This window comes from Dromiciops gliroides, chromosome 2 (assembly GCF_019393635.1).
Source record: "Dromiciops gliroides isolate mDroGli1 chromosome 2, mDroGli1.pri, whole genome shotgun sequence".
NCBI lineage: Eukaryota > Metazoa > Chordata > Mammalia > Microbiotheria > Microbiotheriidae > Dromiciops > Dromiciops gliroides.
The window spans coordinates 397,259,280-397,274,046 of record NC_057862.1 but is presented as its reverse complement, the minus strand read 5'-3'; the positions used below and the strand labels follow the sequence as shown (position 1 = coordinate 397,274,046).

Sequence of the window (14,767 nt, the reverse complement as noted above, 5' to 3'; positions counted from 1 at the left end):
TTAAGAAGGCTTCTTGGAAGAGATAGGTGGTTTAGGAACTGCTTAAATAATACAGGAGAGGTAGGATAAACAGGTGGGGGTGGGGGGAGGACATTAAAGGACTTGGTGTGATTTTGGACTTCCAAGAAGAGTTCATAGAACATATGAGTTGGTACAATAACTGCCCCAGAACTAGGATTGGGAACTGAGAGTTGTCTAAGAGAGAGCCTGAGGGAGGTTTTGGAGGGGAGTTCTCTGAGCTGACTTTTATCCACCCTGATCCTTCAGGTCATGTGCTATGACTATGACAATGATGGTGGCCACGACTTCATCGGTGAATTCCAGACCTCAGTGGTGAAGATGTGTGAGGCCCGAGATGGTGCTCCGGTGAGATGGGGTAAAGGGACTTGGGCGTGTGTGTCAGCAGTTTTACATTATTTAGATGAGAGGCTCTCTCAGAAGGTAGTGAGACATTTCTCAGGAGGCTGTGGAGAGGATGCCCTATGCTATCAGTACGCAGTCATCAACAAACTTGTGGGGCATTCTGCCATTGCCTATGAGCCCTTTCTTGGTGGAGAGAGAACAACCTCACCCCATCCCCAAGCGGACACAGAGCTCAATGACCTGATGTTTTGGGAAGAGCTCCAGCTAACTCAGGGAAGGAAACACTCCAATCCTCAGATAAACACCACCCCCACAAACATACACATACCATTCCCAAGGGCTAGTGATTAGATTCATGGTGAGAGACATCTGCATTTGCCAAATGGACAAGGACACTTCAAGTATCCTTATTATTGGACATTATACAGAATGAGTTACCTGGACCAAGTACCTGCGTCCTGGAGGATTTTGGCCAATGTCAGCTTGATATAACACACTGCAGGTGTGTAGATGAGAGGGAGAAAGGGAGAAGGCATTTTAGGTTAGGGGAATAGAATGAGAGCAAAGACAGTCTGGGAAATAAATGTGATATGGGGGCCGTCTATTTTTAGAAGGCCGGGTAATTTTTTTTAGCAGCATCTTGTTAAAAGTTCAGTCGGGGATCTGGTGGGGAGAGAAGTCATGGAGATCAGCTTTCTCACTTGTTGAGACTGAGACTCTGGATGGGGTTTATACAGCCCTAACTTTGCCCTTTTTCCTTTGCTTCATTCCCAGCTAGAGCTAGAATGTATCAACCCTAAAAAACAAAAGAAGAAGAAGAATTATAAGAACTCAGGCATCATCATTATCCGCTCTTGTAAGGTAAAGGGATGCATGTTTGGATATTTGGGGGGAGTGGGGAAAGAACAGAACATTTTGGATCTGTTAGCCAAGGGATCTAATTCTATGGCTAGCTTTGGGATCCAACTTTCTGGCGATAGAAGGGTAGGATCATGGGTAAACCACCCATCTTTCTGGGTGATAGAAGGATAAGTGTGATCTAATGTGGAAGCAGGGACTGGATTTGCCAGCAGGAGGAGGCTGTGGATCACTGAGTGTTCAGGGGTTAATGAGGTGGAGCCACCAACAAGCATTGCCTGTTCAAAGAGGATGCTGACCGAGACTCATGGCCATGCTGGGGATGGCTCTTGAGGACTAGAGTCTGCTTGCTCCCTCTCTGAGGGGCAGTGGTGCAGTACAAGGAAGAAGCATCACTAACACTGAAGTCATTGAGTATTTAATTTTCTAAAATATTGTCACATTTCATGGCATTGCTTTTGGGGTGGTTGTTTTTTTTTTGATCCTCAAAACAGACCACAAAGGAAGTGAGAGAGGAATTTTTAGCCCTACTTTACAGGTAGGGAAATTGAAAATCAGAGAGGGAAAGAAATATGTCCAATGTTGTAAGGCAGTGGGAGAACATGGACTTGGGTCTCCCAATATTGATGTTTCAAATATTTGCTTGAAATAAATGGACCATTGGCTGGGTCTTGAAGAACCTCTGTTATCTAGAGATTTGGGTTGTAATGGAACTTATTAGAGTAAGATGTTATTTATGTAATGGATACACGGGGTGGCCAATTACTGCAACCTTTTACTTTTTGTACTAGGAGTGTGGACATTTACTCTCTGGGTTGGCTCATTCATTCTAACCTACCCTCACCAGTAAGTCTAGATTCTAGGACCAACACCATTTGGTTACATTCAAACTCTCTCAAGATCCTAGGGTCACCCTCTTTTGGGGGAATATACTCTTTCCACTCACCATTTTAGCTCTTGAGTTTCCACTAATGCGCTTCTATTTACACAAAACTCACAATAATGATTTTTTTTTGAGACTTTGGAGACCTTCTTTATCAGCAGTTTTTACACAAGGGGGAGGGACAGCGGAAGTTGTAGGGGCACGCGTGTGCAGAACAGTTCCATCTCGGTGTACATTGGGACCCTGAGACCAGCAGTGAATTGAAAGGAATAATGACGTTTTTACTTCTTTTTGGTGGGGGGGGAGTGCGGTGAGGCAATTGGGGTTAAGTGACTTGCCCAGGGTCACATAGCTAGTAAGTGTCAAGGGTCTGAGGTCGGGTTTGAACTCAGGTCCTCCTGAATCCAGGACCGGTGCTCTACCCATTGGGCCGGTGCTCTATCCACTGCGCCACCTAGCTGCCTGATATTTTTACTTCGTAAATGTAACCATGTCCTTAAAAAAGAAGGCAAAAATACCATAGGTATTCACATAATATAGCAAATAAATAATGAAATGCATCCCAGTGCATCTATAGTCACTCTCCCACTAATGCACTCAATATCTGAAGTAGAATAGGCACATACAGAAATCTGGCAAGAAGCCGTAATGAATGAAGAAAACCCATTTGCTTTGGATAAGTCATAACAATGGAACTATAGCTTTGGTGCTCTTTTTCTATCTTAGGAGCTGTCCAAAAGGTTCTTTGTTAACACAGCGTCAGTGTTGAAGGGGTGCTTCCACTTCTAAACTGAGCTGATGCTCTGACTGACTTCTCTGATTCTCTGCTTCCAAGCTGTTCCTCTGCTGAGCTAGACATACTTCTCAGTAGCAACTGAGTATCATTCCTAGCTTCAAGCTTAGCTGATGCAGTCTAAACTCTATCTCCTTTCCTCTCTTCTCTTTTCCTTTTCTTCCCCTAGCATCCTTTCCCCTTTTTTTCCTGGGTTCAGATTTCAGTTCTCCTCTGTTAATGATGTCCTGTTTGCTTATAGTCAGTAACCAAATTCTGGCCTTTCTATAACCAGATAAATCACATCTGTCCCATAAACACAAAGCAGTTCTCATGTTCATATTATTCCAGTGGACTATGGCTTGTCACATTCAAAATGAGCACCAACTGTCTCAGAATTCTGAGGCAGAGTAACTTTCTCTTGGAATGCTAAGCAAACTTAGCTCAAGAACAAACTTCCCTATGAAAGGGCAAGACATTAAAAGGATAGTACTTGGAAATAATTTTATTCTCCTAATGCCATTTTTGGTTAGCAGGTGATTCTCCTAATGCCATTGTTGGTTAGTGGATAAAGTAGGAATTGCTATCCCCACCTTAAGGATGAGAGAGAGGATTGAGACTGAGAACCTTGTTCATAACCATGCCCAGAATATATAACAGAGCTAAGTACTAGACCTAGAATGAAGGACATCAGACCCATTCAGCCAGTTAGTCAACAAGCAGTTATTGGGCACATACCATGTGCCAAGCAAGCATTGGCACATAAGTAAGGCAACACGTGCCCCACCCCCAAAAAAGAGGAGACAACATGCAAACAATCATGTGCATACAAAATATATGTTCAGTCAGTTATGTCTGACTCTTTATGAACCCATTTGGGGTTTTCTTGGCAAAGATACTGGAGGGGTTTGTTATTTCCTTCTCTAGCTCATTTTACAGATGAGCAACTGAGGCAAACAGGGTGAAGTGACTTGCCCAGGATTGAACAGCTAGAAAGTGTCTGAGACCAGATTTGAACTCAGGAAGATGACTTTCCATGACTTTAGCCCTAGCACTCTAGCTGCCTACAAAATATACGCAGGGGAGATAGAAGGTAATTTTTTTTTTTGCATGGGGCAATGAGGGTTAAGTGACTTGCCCAGGGTCACATAGCTCGTAAGTATCAAGTGTCTGAGGCCAGATTTGAACTCAAGTGCTCTTGAATCCAGGGCCAGTGCTTTATCCACTGCACCACCTAGCTGCCCCAGATAGAAGGTAATTTAAGAATGAAAGGCACTAGCAGTATGGAGTAGGAGGACCTGAATAAGACCTCCTGCCAAAAGTGGGGATTTGAGCTCAAAGAAGGCCCGAGAAGCCATTAGGTAGAAGTGAGGGGAGAAGATATTTCAAGCATGGGGGACAGCCATTGAAAAGGCACATGGTTTTTTTGGTTTTTTTGTTTTTCAACATTTATTTTTTCCAGTTACATATAAGGGTAGTGTTCAACATTCATTTTCATAAGATTTAGAGTTCCAAAATTTTCTCCCTCCCTCCCTCCCTTTCCTCCCCGCCTCCACAAGACAGTAACCAGGTTATATATGTACAATCCACAAGTGTTCTTTTTATCAGTTCTTTCTGTGGGGGTGGATAGTAAGCTTTTTCATTAGTCCGTTGGGATTGTCTTGGATCATTGCATTGCTGAGAGTAGTTAAGTCATTCACAATTGCTCATTGAATAATACTGCTGTCACTATGCACAATGTTCTCCCAGCTCTGCTCACTTCACTATGCATCAGTTCATGAGTCTTTTCAGGTTTTTCTGGGATCATCCTGTTTGTCGTTTCCTATAGCACAAGACCATTCCACCACAATCATATACCACAGCTTCCTCAGTCATTCCTCAATTGATGGACATTCCCTTGATTCTCAATTCTTAGCCACCACAAAGAGTTGCTATAACTATTTTTTGTACAATTTTCCCCCCTTTTCTCTTTTTCATGATTACTATTGTTAACTGTTTCCCTTCCATCCTATTCCCTTCCCCATGACATTTATTCTACTATCCATCTTCTTTCATCCTATCCCTCTTCAAAAGGGATTTACTTCTGTCTGTCCCCTCTCCCAATCTGCCCTTCCTTCTTTTGCTGAAAAGGTACATGTTTGGGAGATGAAGTGTGATTTGGGAGGAATAACAAGAAAACAGATGTTGGTGGATTGTAAAATATGGGAAGGGGAGTTGTTAAGGGATTTAAATGGCAAACAGAAGATTTTATATTTGATCCTGAAAGTAACAGGGAGCCACTAGAGTTTATTGAGAAGGTGGCACAGTGGATAGAGCACTGGCCCTGGATTCAGAAGGACCTGAGTTCAAATCCGGCCTCAGATACATAACACTTACTAGCTATGTGACCCTGCGCAAGTCACTTAACCCCAATTGCCTCACCAAAAAAGAAAAGAAAAGAAACAATCATTAGATTTGGCAATAAAGGAGTCATTGGTGACTTTAGAGAAGGCAGTTTCAGTCTAATGATGAGGTCAGAAGCCAGACTGCAGAAGGTTTAAGAGAATGAGAGGAAAGGAAGTGGAGACACGAGCATAGATAGATAGCTTTCTCCAGGAATTTACCTGAGAAGAGGAGAGATATGATGGCTTCCAGGAATGGTAGGATCAAATGAGTGTTTGGGGGATGGAGGAAACACAAGCATTTTTGTTAGTAGCAAGGAAGTGGCCAGTACATAGGGAGAGATTGAAGATTAATGAGAGAGTAGAGATGATAGATGGGGCACTTTGCTGAAGATGGAATGGGAGAGGATCAAGGGTGTAAGTTGACTTGTTTTGTCTTGGAAGGAAGGGCCAACCCTTCATGAAAGAGAAGGGTAGGGGCGGCTAGGTGGCGCAGTGGATAAAGCACTGGCCCTGGAATCAGGAGTACCTGAATTCAAATCCGGCCTCAGACACTTAACACTTACTAGCTGTGTGACCTTGGGCAAGTCACTTAACCCCAATTGCCTCACTAAAAAAAAAAAAAAAGAGAGAGAGAAGGGTAAATGAGGAGGTGAGGTAAAGATATCTAAGTGATGTGCAATGAGGAGGGAGGAAGACGAGAGAATTCCCAGTGAATGGCCTCTATTTTTTCATTGAAGTCCAAGGTGAGTTCCTCAGCTGAGAGGGTGGGCACAGTGGGTGCCAGGAGATTTTAAAAGGGAAGAAAAGGTTTGTGTAGCTGCTGTGTTAAGTAGGAGAGTGAATTGATTAGGAAAGTGCAAAAGGATTACCTTTTTTGCGGTGAGGGTCCCATAAGTGAGATTATGAAAGAGAAGTTTGTAGTGGACTCAATCATTAGAGTTTGGTGGTTTTCTCCAGCTCCTGTCAGCAGCCTGTGAATAGGAGTGAAGGCAGCAGATTGTGTGAGTAATCCAAGACTGGCCTTTGGCAAGGCATAATCAGTGTATCCATTGGTATGGGACAAGGGAGCAAGGCATTGGAATTTAGAGGACAGTGCAGTCAAATTGATTCAGCAAGGCATCAAGATAGGACAAGGAGAGGAATACAACCAGTACAGGGGTGATAGTTGGGGAAAGAAATGAAGAGTGGAGGCATGGAAGATCACTATAAGTGCAAAGAAGAGAGTTTTGAGGTTCTAAGGCAGAAGAAAAGGTGTGCTGATTAAAGTTTACCATCAGATAAAAACATTTCGAAGTTCATGAACATGGAAATCAAACACTTGTGGTGGCAAGGAAAATCAAGGGTTTTCATGACCATGTCTGTGTAGCTGAGATGGAGTGAAGGAATGAATCATGAGAACTGAATAGATTGAAAGACTAGGAATTTAGGGCACTTGAGGGAATATTGATGTACTAACTCTTGGACTCTCTTCTTTCAGATAACCCGGGATTATTCTTTCCTAGACTATATCCTTGGAGGATGCCAGCTTATGTTTACTGTAAGGATTTCTGATTTTTCTTCTGCTCTTCCCCAGGGCCCCCTTAAGCTAGGTGGCCCTTCCTTCACAGACAAAATGGACAGACAATGAAGTGGTAGGAATTTGGAATAATAGATATCAGGAACACCTGCCTGACAGCAAGTGACACAGAGTCCAAGAAATTTAGAATATTGTCAAGAAAAGAAGACCCAAATGTATTGCAGTTGAGTTGGGTCCCAGGTTCTACCCCAGTTAGGAAATGTAGAGAAAAAAAAATAGAGAGCTGGTTTCTTATAAACCTGAATTTGTTAGGTGAAAGGAACTTAGCTAGGCTGAAGGAACCTTGAAGTTGGGAATTGGGTGCCAGCTCTTCCTTTAAATCATCACTTCCAAGGCCCACTGTGGTGGTAGGAAAACTTGATCAAGGCTGGCCCCTGGTTTGAGTGTAGACTTGATGGGAGGAAAGGGAGTTGGGGGCAGAGCTTGACTAGATGATATCACAGCCTGGCCAGCAAGTCTCCCCAGGATTCATCTGGCCCTGGGCTTCTCCCAGAATCTTATTTTGCTGTCCCATGGAGCATGTGGTAGAGTCCCCAGGTATCCTTAGGAAACTTCCCATCCAAGCCCCCTTTCAAATCCCTCTATCTTTTTTTTAAAAAAGAATTTGAACATAACAATGATCAACAAGTAGGACTATTTCAGCATACAAGGAGGATTGTATTTAAAAATAATTTTGTTATATATAGTGGGGTTTTTTAGCTGTACATTAAATCGAACACAGTAGTAAAAACACTTCCCTGTTTATGCCTTCTTTAAACCTTTTTTGTTTTATTCTGTTTTTTTTTCTTTTTTTAATTGACACTGTTTTCTTTTTATCTTTTTTTGCCATCTCTCTCATTCTCCACTAACTCAACCACAACCCAAATAGAAGCCTTGGTCACAGATTAGTATTAGTGAAGCCAAATACATCAAAGCATTGGCTGTGTCTGAAAAATGTATGTCTTCTCTGTCCCCCTTTAATATTCCCTAGAGCTCCCTTCCCCCTCATCCTAGCACCGGGGGAGACAAGCCAGAGAAGGGAGGGTGGGGGGGAGAGGGGAGAGGATGCCACAGCATTTCAGTCCCTATTTTGTTGTCTTGTCATAAGGGAAAAGGAGAGAGGGGAAAAATAAAAAGGGAAGAGTTGCCATGGAAACTGGAATGGAGTGAGGGAGTGTTTTTCATTCCATTCTCTTTAAGTGCTGGGTAAAGAGGTTTCAGGGTAGAGGGGCTGGTTTGGGTAGAGGCCCCCTAGGAAGGAGGGAGTTTGGCTTGATAGTCTTTAGAAGCTGAAGGTAATCTGGAATTGGGAGGTAAGAAGGGAAGCCAGACACACTCTGCTATATCTTCTGTATATCTGGCCATCTTATCCCCTTCAACTGGATGATGAGCTCCTTCTAGGGTAGGGACTGTCTCATAAACCTGCTTCTATTCCCCACCTCTCTGCAGTGCCAAGCACAGGCTTGGTAATCAACAGATCGTTTTTGAATGAATTAGAACTGGCTATCTCCACCCCTAACCTGGCCCTCTAGACACACAGCAAGCATCTTTTGGACCACTTCTCTGTCTCATCCTTTCCCTTGGGGAGACCAATCCACTTTTACCTGGTGGAAAAGACAATTTGTCCACCTTGAGTCTTCCCAGTGCCTTGGGCTCATGGCTTGGGTACTGTCTTGCATTCAGGGCTGGGAGAGCCCATAATGGCCTCATCAGACATCCTGCAGGGTCCCTTCCACTTCTATGACCCTGTGTTCCTTCTACCACAGCTCCATGGCCTGGGGGTGCCCCCTCACTGAGATTTTGACAAAGAAAATCAGAACCTACCAACCCCCAGATTCCAGAATGTCTAAAATGGAGGGGAACCATGTAGTCTAATGTTCTCATTTTAAAATGGGGAAATTGAGGCTCAGCAAAAGGAAGCGACTGGTCCAAATTAACATAGCCAATTCAGTGGCAGAGCTGGGATTAAACTCTAGTTCTCCTGACCCTTGGGCCTGTGTGCTATTGTGTTAGACATTAAAACAGCAAGCAGCTGAAGCGCTAAAACCCTGTGCCTAGCACTGTGCCAGACTTTGAGAAAGATAGAAAGTGATATAAGGTATAGTCTTTGTCTTCGAAAGGGTTATAGTTTAGTTGTTAAGAAATACGTGAGGGGGCAGCTAGTTGGTGCAGTGGATAAAGCACTTGCCCTGGATTCAGGAATACCTGAGTTCAAATCTTGCCTCAGACACTTGAAACTTACTAGCTGTGTGACCCTGGGCAAGTCACTTAACCCTCATTGCCCCGCCAAAAAAAGAAAGAAACAAAGAAATACGTGAGGCAGGATTAATTAATAATACCAGGCAGGATGTACCAAATGCTCAATAAAAGGCACAGATTCTAAGGATATAGGAAAGAGTTCAGAGGAGGGAATGATTGCAATGGGTTGGGGTGGACAGGGAGGGTCCCTGGAACATTTAGGACTTTTACTGAGGCTTAGAAAATGAACAGGACATTGATAGTTGTAGGAGGAGAGGGGAAGGATATTCCTGATAGGGGAACAATCCCTTGAGCAAAAATTATGATTTATGAAATGTTGAAGGTGTAGGGGGCAGGTAGTGGGAGACAAATAAGGCTGGGAAGGTAGGACCCAGGACCATATTACACAGGGCCTTGAACACTAAGCTGAGGAATTTGAACTTTTCCCAATAAGCTCTGGATAGAGATTACAGGTGGGGGAATAACATGATCAGAACACTTTCTTGTTCGTTTTTGTTTTTTTTTTTAGTGAGGCAATTGGGGTTAAGTGACTTGCCCAGGGTCACACAGCTAGTAAGTGTTAAGTGTCTGAGGCCGGATTTGAACTCAGGTACTCCTGACTCCAAGGCCAGTGCTCTATCCACTGCGCCATCTAGCTGCCCATGATCAGAACACTTTCAAGAGGTTTGCTTACATTTGAATAGGGGAACTAAATTATGTCCATTCAAATTATAATAATGATCAATCTGAGATGAGAGGTTTGAATGGGACAGTTTCATTTCTTCTCTGAGGCTGTAGGGTGTTGACTAGGCTGAGAGAAGAGGGACTTGGGAGACCTTCCGGGATGGTGACAGAGGCATCCTTGAGGCCAGGTGTCACATCGCCAACTCTTTCTCCTTACTTTTCCCTCCAGGTCGGGATAGACTTCACAGCCTCCAATGGGAATCCCCGAGATCCCTCTTCTTTGCACTACATCAACCCCATGGGCACCAATGAGTATCTGTCAGCCATCTGGGCTGTCGGACAGATCATTCAGGATTATGACTCGTGAGTTAGGGCCCTTCCTTCTGCATCTGCCTGACCCACAGGCTGGAGATGTTCCTTCCAGGGGCCTCCTATGACATAATTGCCCTTCTTTGTATCTAAGGTATTGAGTATAAGGTTGGTTCTCAGCACAAATGTTTACTGTTGATTGGCACTGTGCGACATTGAGGAGCCTGGAAGTTACAGGCCTGTGGTCAAGTTCTGGCTCCTCTAAGGGTCACTGTAATCATAGGACTTACCCTCTTGCTCTCAAGTCCTTTCCTTTATAAAGTGAGGAGAAGGGGTGGTTATGGGAACCAGCTGAGACCATGGCTTCATCAACTGCCAAGGTCTTTGGAGAGTGTAAATAACAGTACAGGGGCAATCAGTGTTTGTGATGAGCATTTCAGTTTTCCATCTGTAGGAGGGAAGTCATGGAGAAACCAGGGCCAGAGAAGCCTGGCAGACAGAAAGTTGGGGCTTACGGGGCTAAGAATGGCAATTTTTCATGCTTTGGCAACAAGGGGACATTGTAGCAGTTTAGCAGAGACCAATTCCGTTTCTTCTGGCTCAGACATTACTGTCTTCCCAGCATTAGCCGGGACCTAAATTCAGTGATGCCACTCTGACAAAGCAGAAGGGAGCTTCTTCACCCTGGGTGCCTGGCCTGAAGTATCTTCCAATGTTTTCTGTCCCCAAGAGAAATCAGGTAGAGGCAGTGAAGTATGAATGAAGATCTCCAGTGATTTCCTTCTCCCCCCACCCCCTACCCCAACTCTCCCTTCTTCCTTCCCTCTCCCATTTCACCTAGAGCAGATCTTATAAGATCATCTTCTTCTCTTTGGCTGTTTAGGGACAAAATGTTCCCGGCTTTGGGATTTGGCGCCCAGCTACCCCCAGACTGGAAGGTAAGGACAAGTCTTGGGTGTGTTTTCTGGTATTGGTGTGGTACTGTGGAAAGAGCTTTGGCTTTGGAGTCAGTGATCTCTGATGTTTGCTACATGTTTGGTTTGGGATAATTCACTTATGGTCCCTGGGCTTCCTCTTCTGGAAAATGGGGAGGGGGTGGATTCGATGGCCTCTGGGTCCCTTCTAGCTCTAGCTACGTGATCCTACATTGTTGTTGTTCATCCTTTGTTCTCAAAGAGGACCATGATCATTTCCCTGGATATCATTTTGTATCTAGGTTGAAAAGGCCCCTCTCCATCTGCAACCTTCATCTTTTTTTAATCAATCAATCAATCAACATTTATGAAGGGCTCACTGTGTGCCAGCACTGTGCTAAGGACTGGGGAAACAAAAAGAAGCAAAAGACAGCCCCTGCCCTCGAAGTGCTTAATGTGGGAGACAACAAGCAAAGAAATATGTCCAAACAAGCCAAATAAAGGATACATCAGAAGTAATTAACAGAGGGAAGGCATTAGAATTAAGAGGGTTTGGGAAAGGCTTCCTATAGAAGATGGGACTTTAGTTGGGACTTAAAGGAAGCCAGAGAAGTTAGAAGGTAGAGTTGACTTGAAGGAAATGCATTCCAGACATGGGAGACAGCCAGGGAAAATGCCCAGAGTTGGCAGATAGTATCTTGTTCATGACCAGCCAGGACGCCAGTGTCACCAGAGGAAGAGAGCATGTACTGGAGAGTAGACTGGAAAGGTTATGAAGGGGGCCAGGTTATGAAGGACTTGATCCTAGGAGTGATAGGGAGCCACTGGAATTTATTGAGTAGGACAGGTGACACAGTTGGACTTTTTCATGGTTGGCTAATCAGACAGTCAGTCTTTCCTGGACATTTAATGTGTGCCCAGATCTGTGCTAGATGCTATGGGAGATACTAAAGAGGGAGACGAGTTTCTTTTCTCAAAGAGATTTCATTTTAGTTGAAAAGAATTGGTATACAACTGAGGGAGAGAAGACATATAGGAGGGATATGGCCCCTGTCCTTAAATAGCCAAAGCCTTGTTGTTGAATTCTGGGGATGGGGTAAAGGGTGTAGGCTTGACCTGTAGTTCTTTTTTTTTTTTTTTGGTGAGGCAATTGGGGTTAAGTGACTTGCCCAGGGTCACACAGCTAGTAAGTGTCTGAGGCTGGATTTGAACTCAGGTACTCCTGAGTCCAGGGCCGGTGCTTATCCACTGCACCATCTAGCTGACCCGACCTGTAGTTCTTGAAGACTGAGGGGCCCCCGTGGGTAGGGGACTAGCGGCTCTGGACTGGTCTCTGAGCGGCAGCCCTGGAATGCATTGGCAGAGAGGAGCAGTATGTTAATTCGTCCAGCCGGCAGGAGGCAGAGAGCTCTCCTTAGGCAGGTTCACCCTCACCCCCACGACCCCCTTGCCTCTGGCAGTAGCATTTTCTAGCCCAGCACCAACCTGAAGGCTGGGAACAAAGCTCCTAGAATCCTCACAGGCTCCACCTGAGTCCCTAAGCTAGGGGTGGCAGGGTAACACAACTCCTGCCCAGAGCTAACTTCCTGATGTACCTACCCCCTGGATCCCAGGCTTCAAGTGATAGGCTTAGACATTTGTTTTTATTCTGAGTCAGTCCTCTCTCTTCTCTGCCCTCTAGTCCCAAGCTGCTTCCAGACAGAATCTCCTTTTCCTAGCTCTGGGGAAGAGGTTTTCATGTTACTTGAGGGACCAGGCATCACCTCTTCCCAAGCCCCAACTTCCCGCCTACCTGAGGAGGGTGTTGAGGGGGATTGCCCTAGGGGTGCCATCGCTGGGTTAGGCAGTCCCCAATAACAAAAGCCAGACTAGGGTTATTGCAGAGCTCAGCCCACAATGATCTCTGAAGATAAGAGCCAGATAGATCACGCTGGCAGCTCAGGATGCGCCTGTTGCTAGGCTACCACCCCATGCTTTCAAAGAACTGAGCTGAATAAGATGTTTTTTAGCACACAAAAGTCTCATTGGAAATGTCAATGAACATCTTGCAAGGCAAAGAGCCCTGTGAGCCGCAGGGCCCCCAAAAGCCCTGGAAAAAGGAGAGCAGGTTGGGATGGGGGGGATTAATATTCTCAGGGGAACTATTCAGCAGGGTTCTTTGTCATTTGGTCCCCTGACAAAACAGTAAATCAACGTGTCTTTCCTAAGCACCTGCTTTGTACCCTGCCCTGTGCTAGTGTGTTGGGGGGGGGCGGGGAGAGAGACAAGAATGAGAAGACATAGACCCTGCCAGTGAGGAGATGAGATAAACACAAAACCTTGAGAAGACATTGTTGGGGGCTGGGCGGGGGGAGGGGGGTGAAGAAGGGAAGCATGATCGCCCTTGTTAAATATATCCGGGGCTGTCATGGAGAAGAGGAAATAGATTTGGGGTTTTTTGTGATTCTAGGAACTGAGATCCGATGGGAGGGAGTCACAGATTTGGACTCGGGATAAGGGAGAATTTCCTGTCCATTTGGGCCATTTCAAAAATAGAATGGGTTGTCCTGTCCAATGAGGGAGCGAGTTTCGGTTGATATTCTCAGATGGAGGTTTAGATAACTTATGCTTGGCATGGAAAGACATTTCAGACTTGCGGTGAAGGTCACACTACAGTTAGACTAGATGACCTTTGAGGTCCCTTCAACAGGAAATAGACCTAGAGCTGAAAATGGCCTCAGAGGCCACTAGTCCAGCCCCCTTGAATCTAAAAGGAACAAAAACTAAGGTCCAGGGAGTTGAAATGACTTGTCCAAGGTTACTCAGGAGTAAGTAGCAGAGCTAGGATTAAGACCCAGGGCACTTCCCTCACTTGAAGGACACATGATTTCCTCCACATGGAAGCCCCATACAGATTCCCAACCCCACCACACCTCAGAAGAGCCTAAGGGTCACGAAGTCAGAGCTAGAAGAGACCTCAAAGGCCATTGAGGTCAACCCTCTCACTTCACAGATGTTGAAACTGAGACGGAGGGAGGTCAGGTGATTTACCCAAGGTCTCACCAAGGCTTCAGACACAGATCCTCTAACTTCAGGGCCCCTGTTTCCCAGAAGGGAAAGGCAGTAAGTTGCATCGGTCCTGAGTCCTGAGAGGTAATGGGGAAGGATCAGAGCTCAAGTGAAAAAGACAGTGAGGCTCTCCAGACACATGCTCCCTCCATTCTCCCTTCATCCAGTTCATTAAGTATTCATTGAAGGGTAACAAGGTGGCTACAAGGAAAAATAGGTGAGAAAAAGGACCCAGCGCTTGTATTGAAGAGATATTTGTTCTAATGAGGACAATTAGAACTGTCCTTAGGCAGTTCTTAGAACGTGGAATGTTGGGGCTGGGAGGGCCCTGGGGCACAGAATGTTGGAATCTGGAGGGAATTCAAGGCTGTCAAGGCCAGTCTTCCTCCATGGCAGGAATCCCCTTCATAGCCTCCTAGCTGGGTGCTTATGTAGCCTCTGACCAGTAGGCAGCCAGTTAATGAGTAGCAGCAACCACAACTTGACACGTTGCATATGAATTATCTCCTTTGGGGGCATGCCTGTGGTGAAAGTTTTGTCCTAGTCTGGTATCTAAGTGTTCTCCCCTTTCTCCTAACATGGCCTGGAAAATAGATTTACTTTAGCCTAAATTCTGACTAAACTAGAAAGAAAATGTTGGCACAAGAAGGAAGACCCCTGTCATCCACGGATTGTCCATAGTATGAGAATTAAGCTTTATCAAACCTGAGGTAGTACCACCCCTTCTATGATTCATTCCCCCACCCCTAAAAATTATGA

The 14,767-nt window shown here is 45.0% G+C and overlaps 1 protein-coding gene across 1 annotated transcript in view; it reads left to right on the top strand.

Moving 5' to 3' along the window:
- CPNE2 (copine 2) overlaps positions 1-14,767 on the top strand; it is a 94,827-nt gene that overhangs the window by 53,130 nt on the left and 26,930 nt on the right. The window contains exons 8-12 of the mRNA XM_043985058.1: positions 268-366; positions 1,138-1,224; positions 6,738-6,797; positions 9,967-10,100; positions 10,930-10,984. Coding sequence (XP_043840993.1) covers positions 268-366; positions 1,138-1,224; positions 6,738-6,797; positions 9,967-10,100; positions 10,930-10,984 — 435 coding nt within the window. The remainder of the gene's footprint in view (positions 1-267; positions 367-1,137; positions 1,225-6,737; positions 6,798-9,966; positions 10,101-10,929; positions 10,985-14,767) is intronic.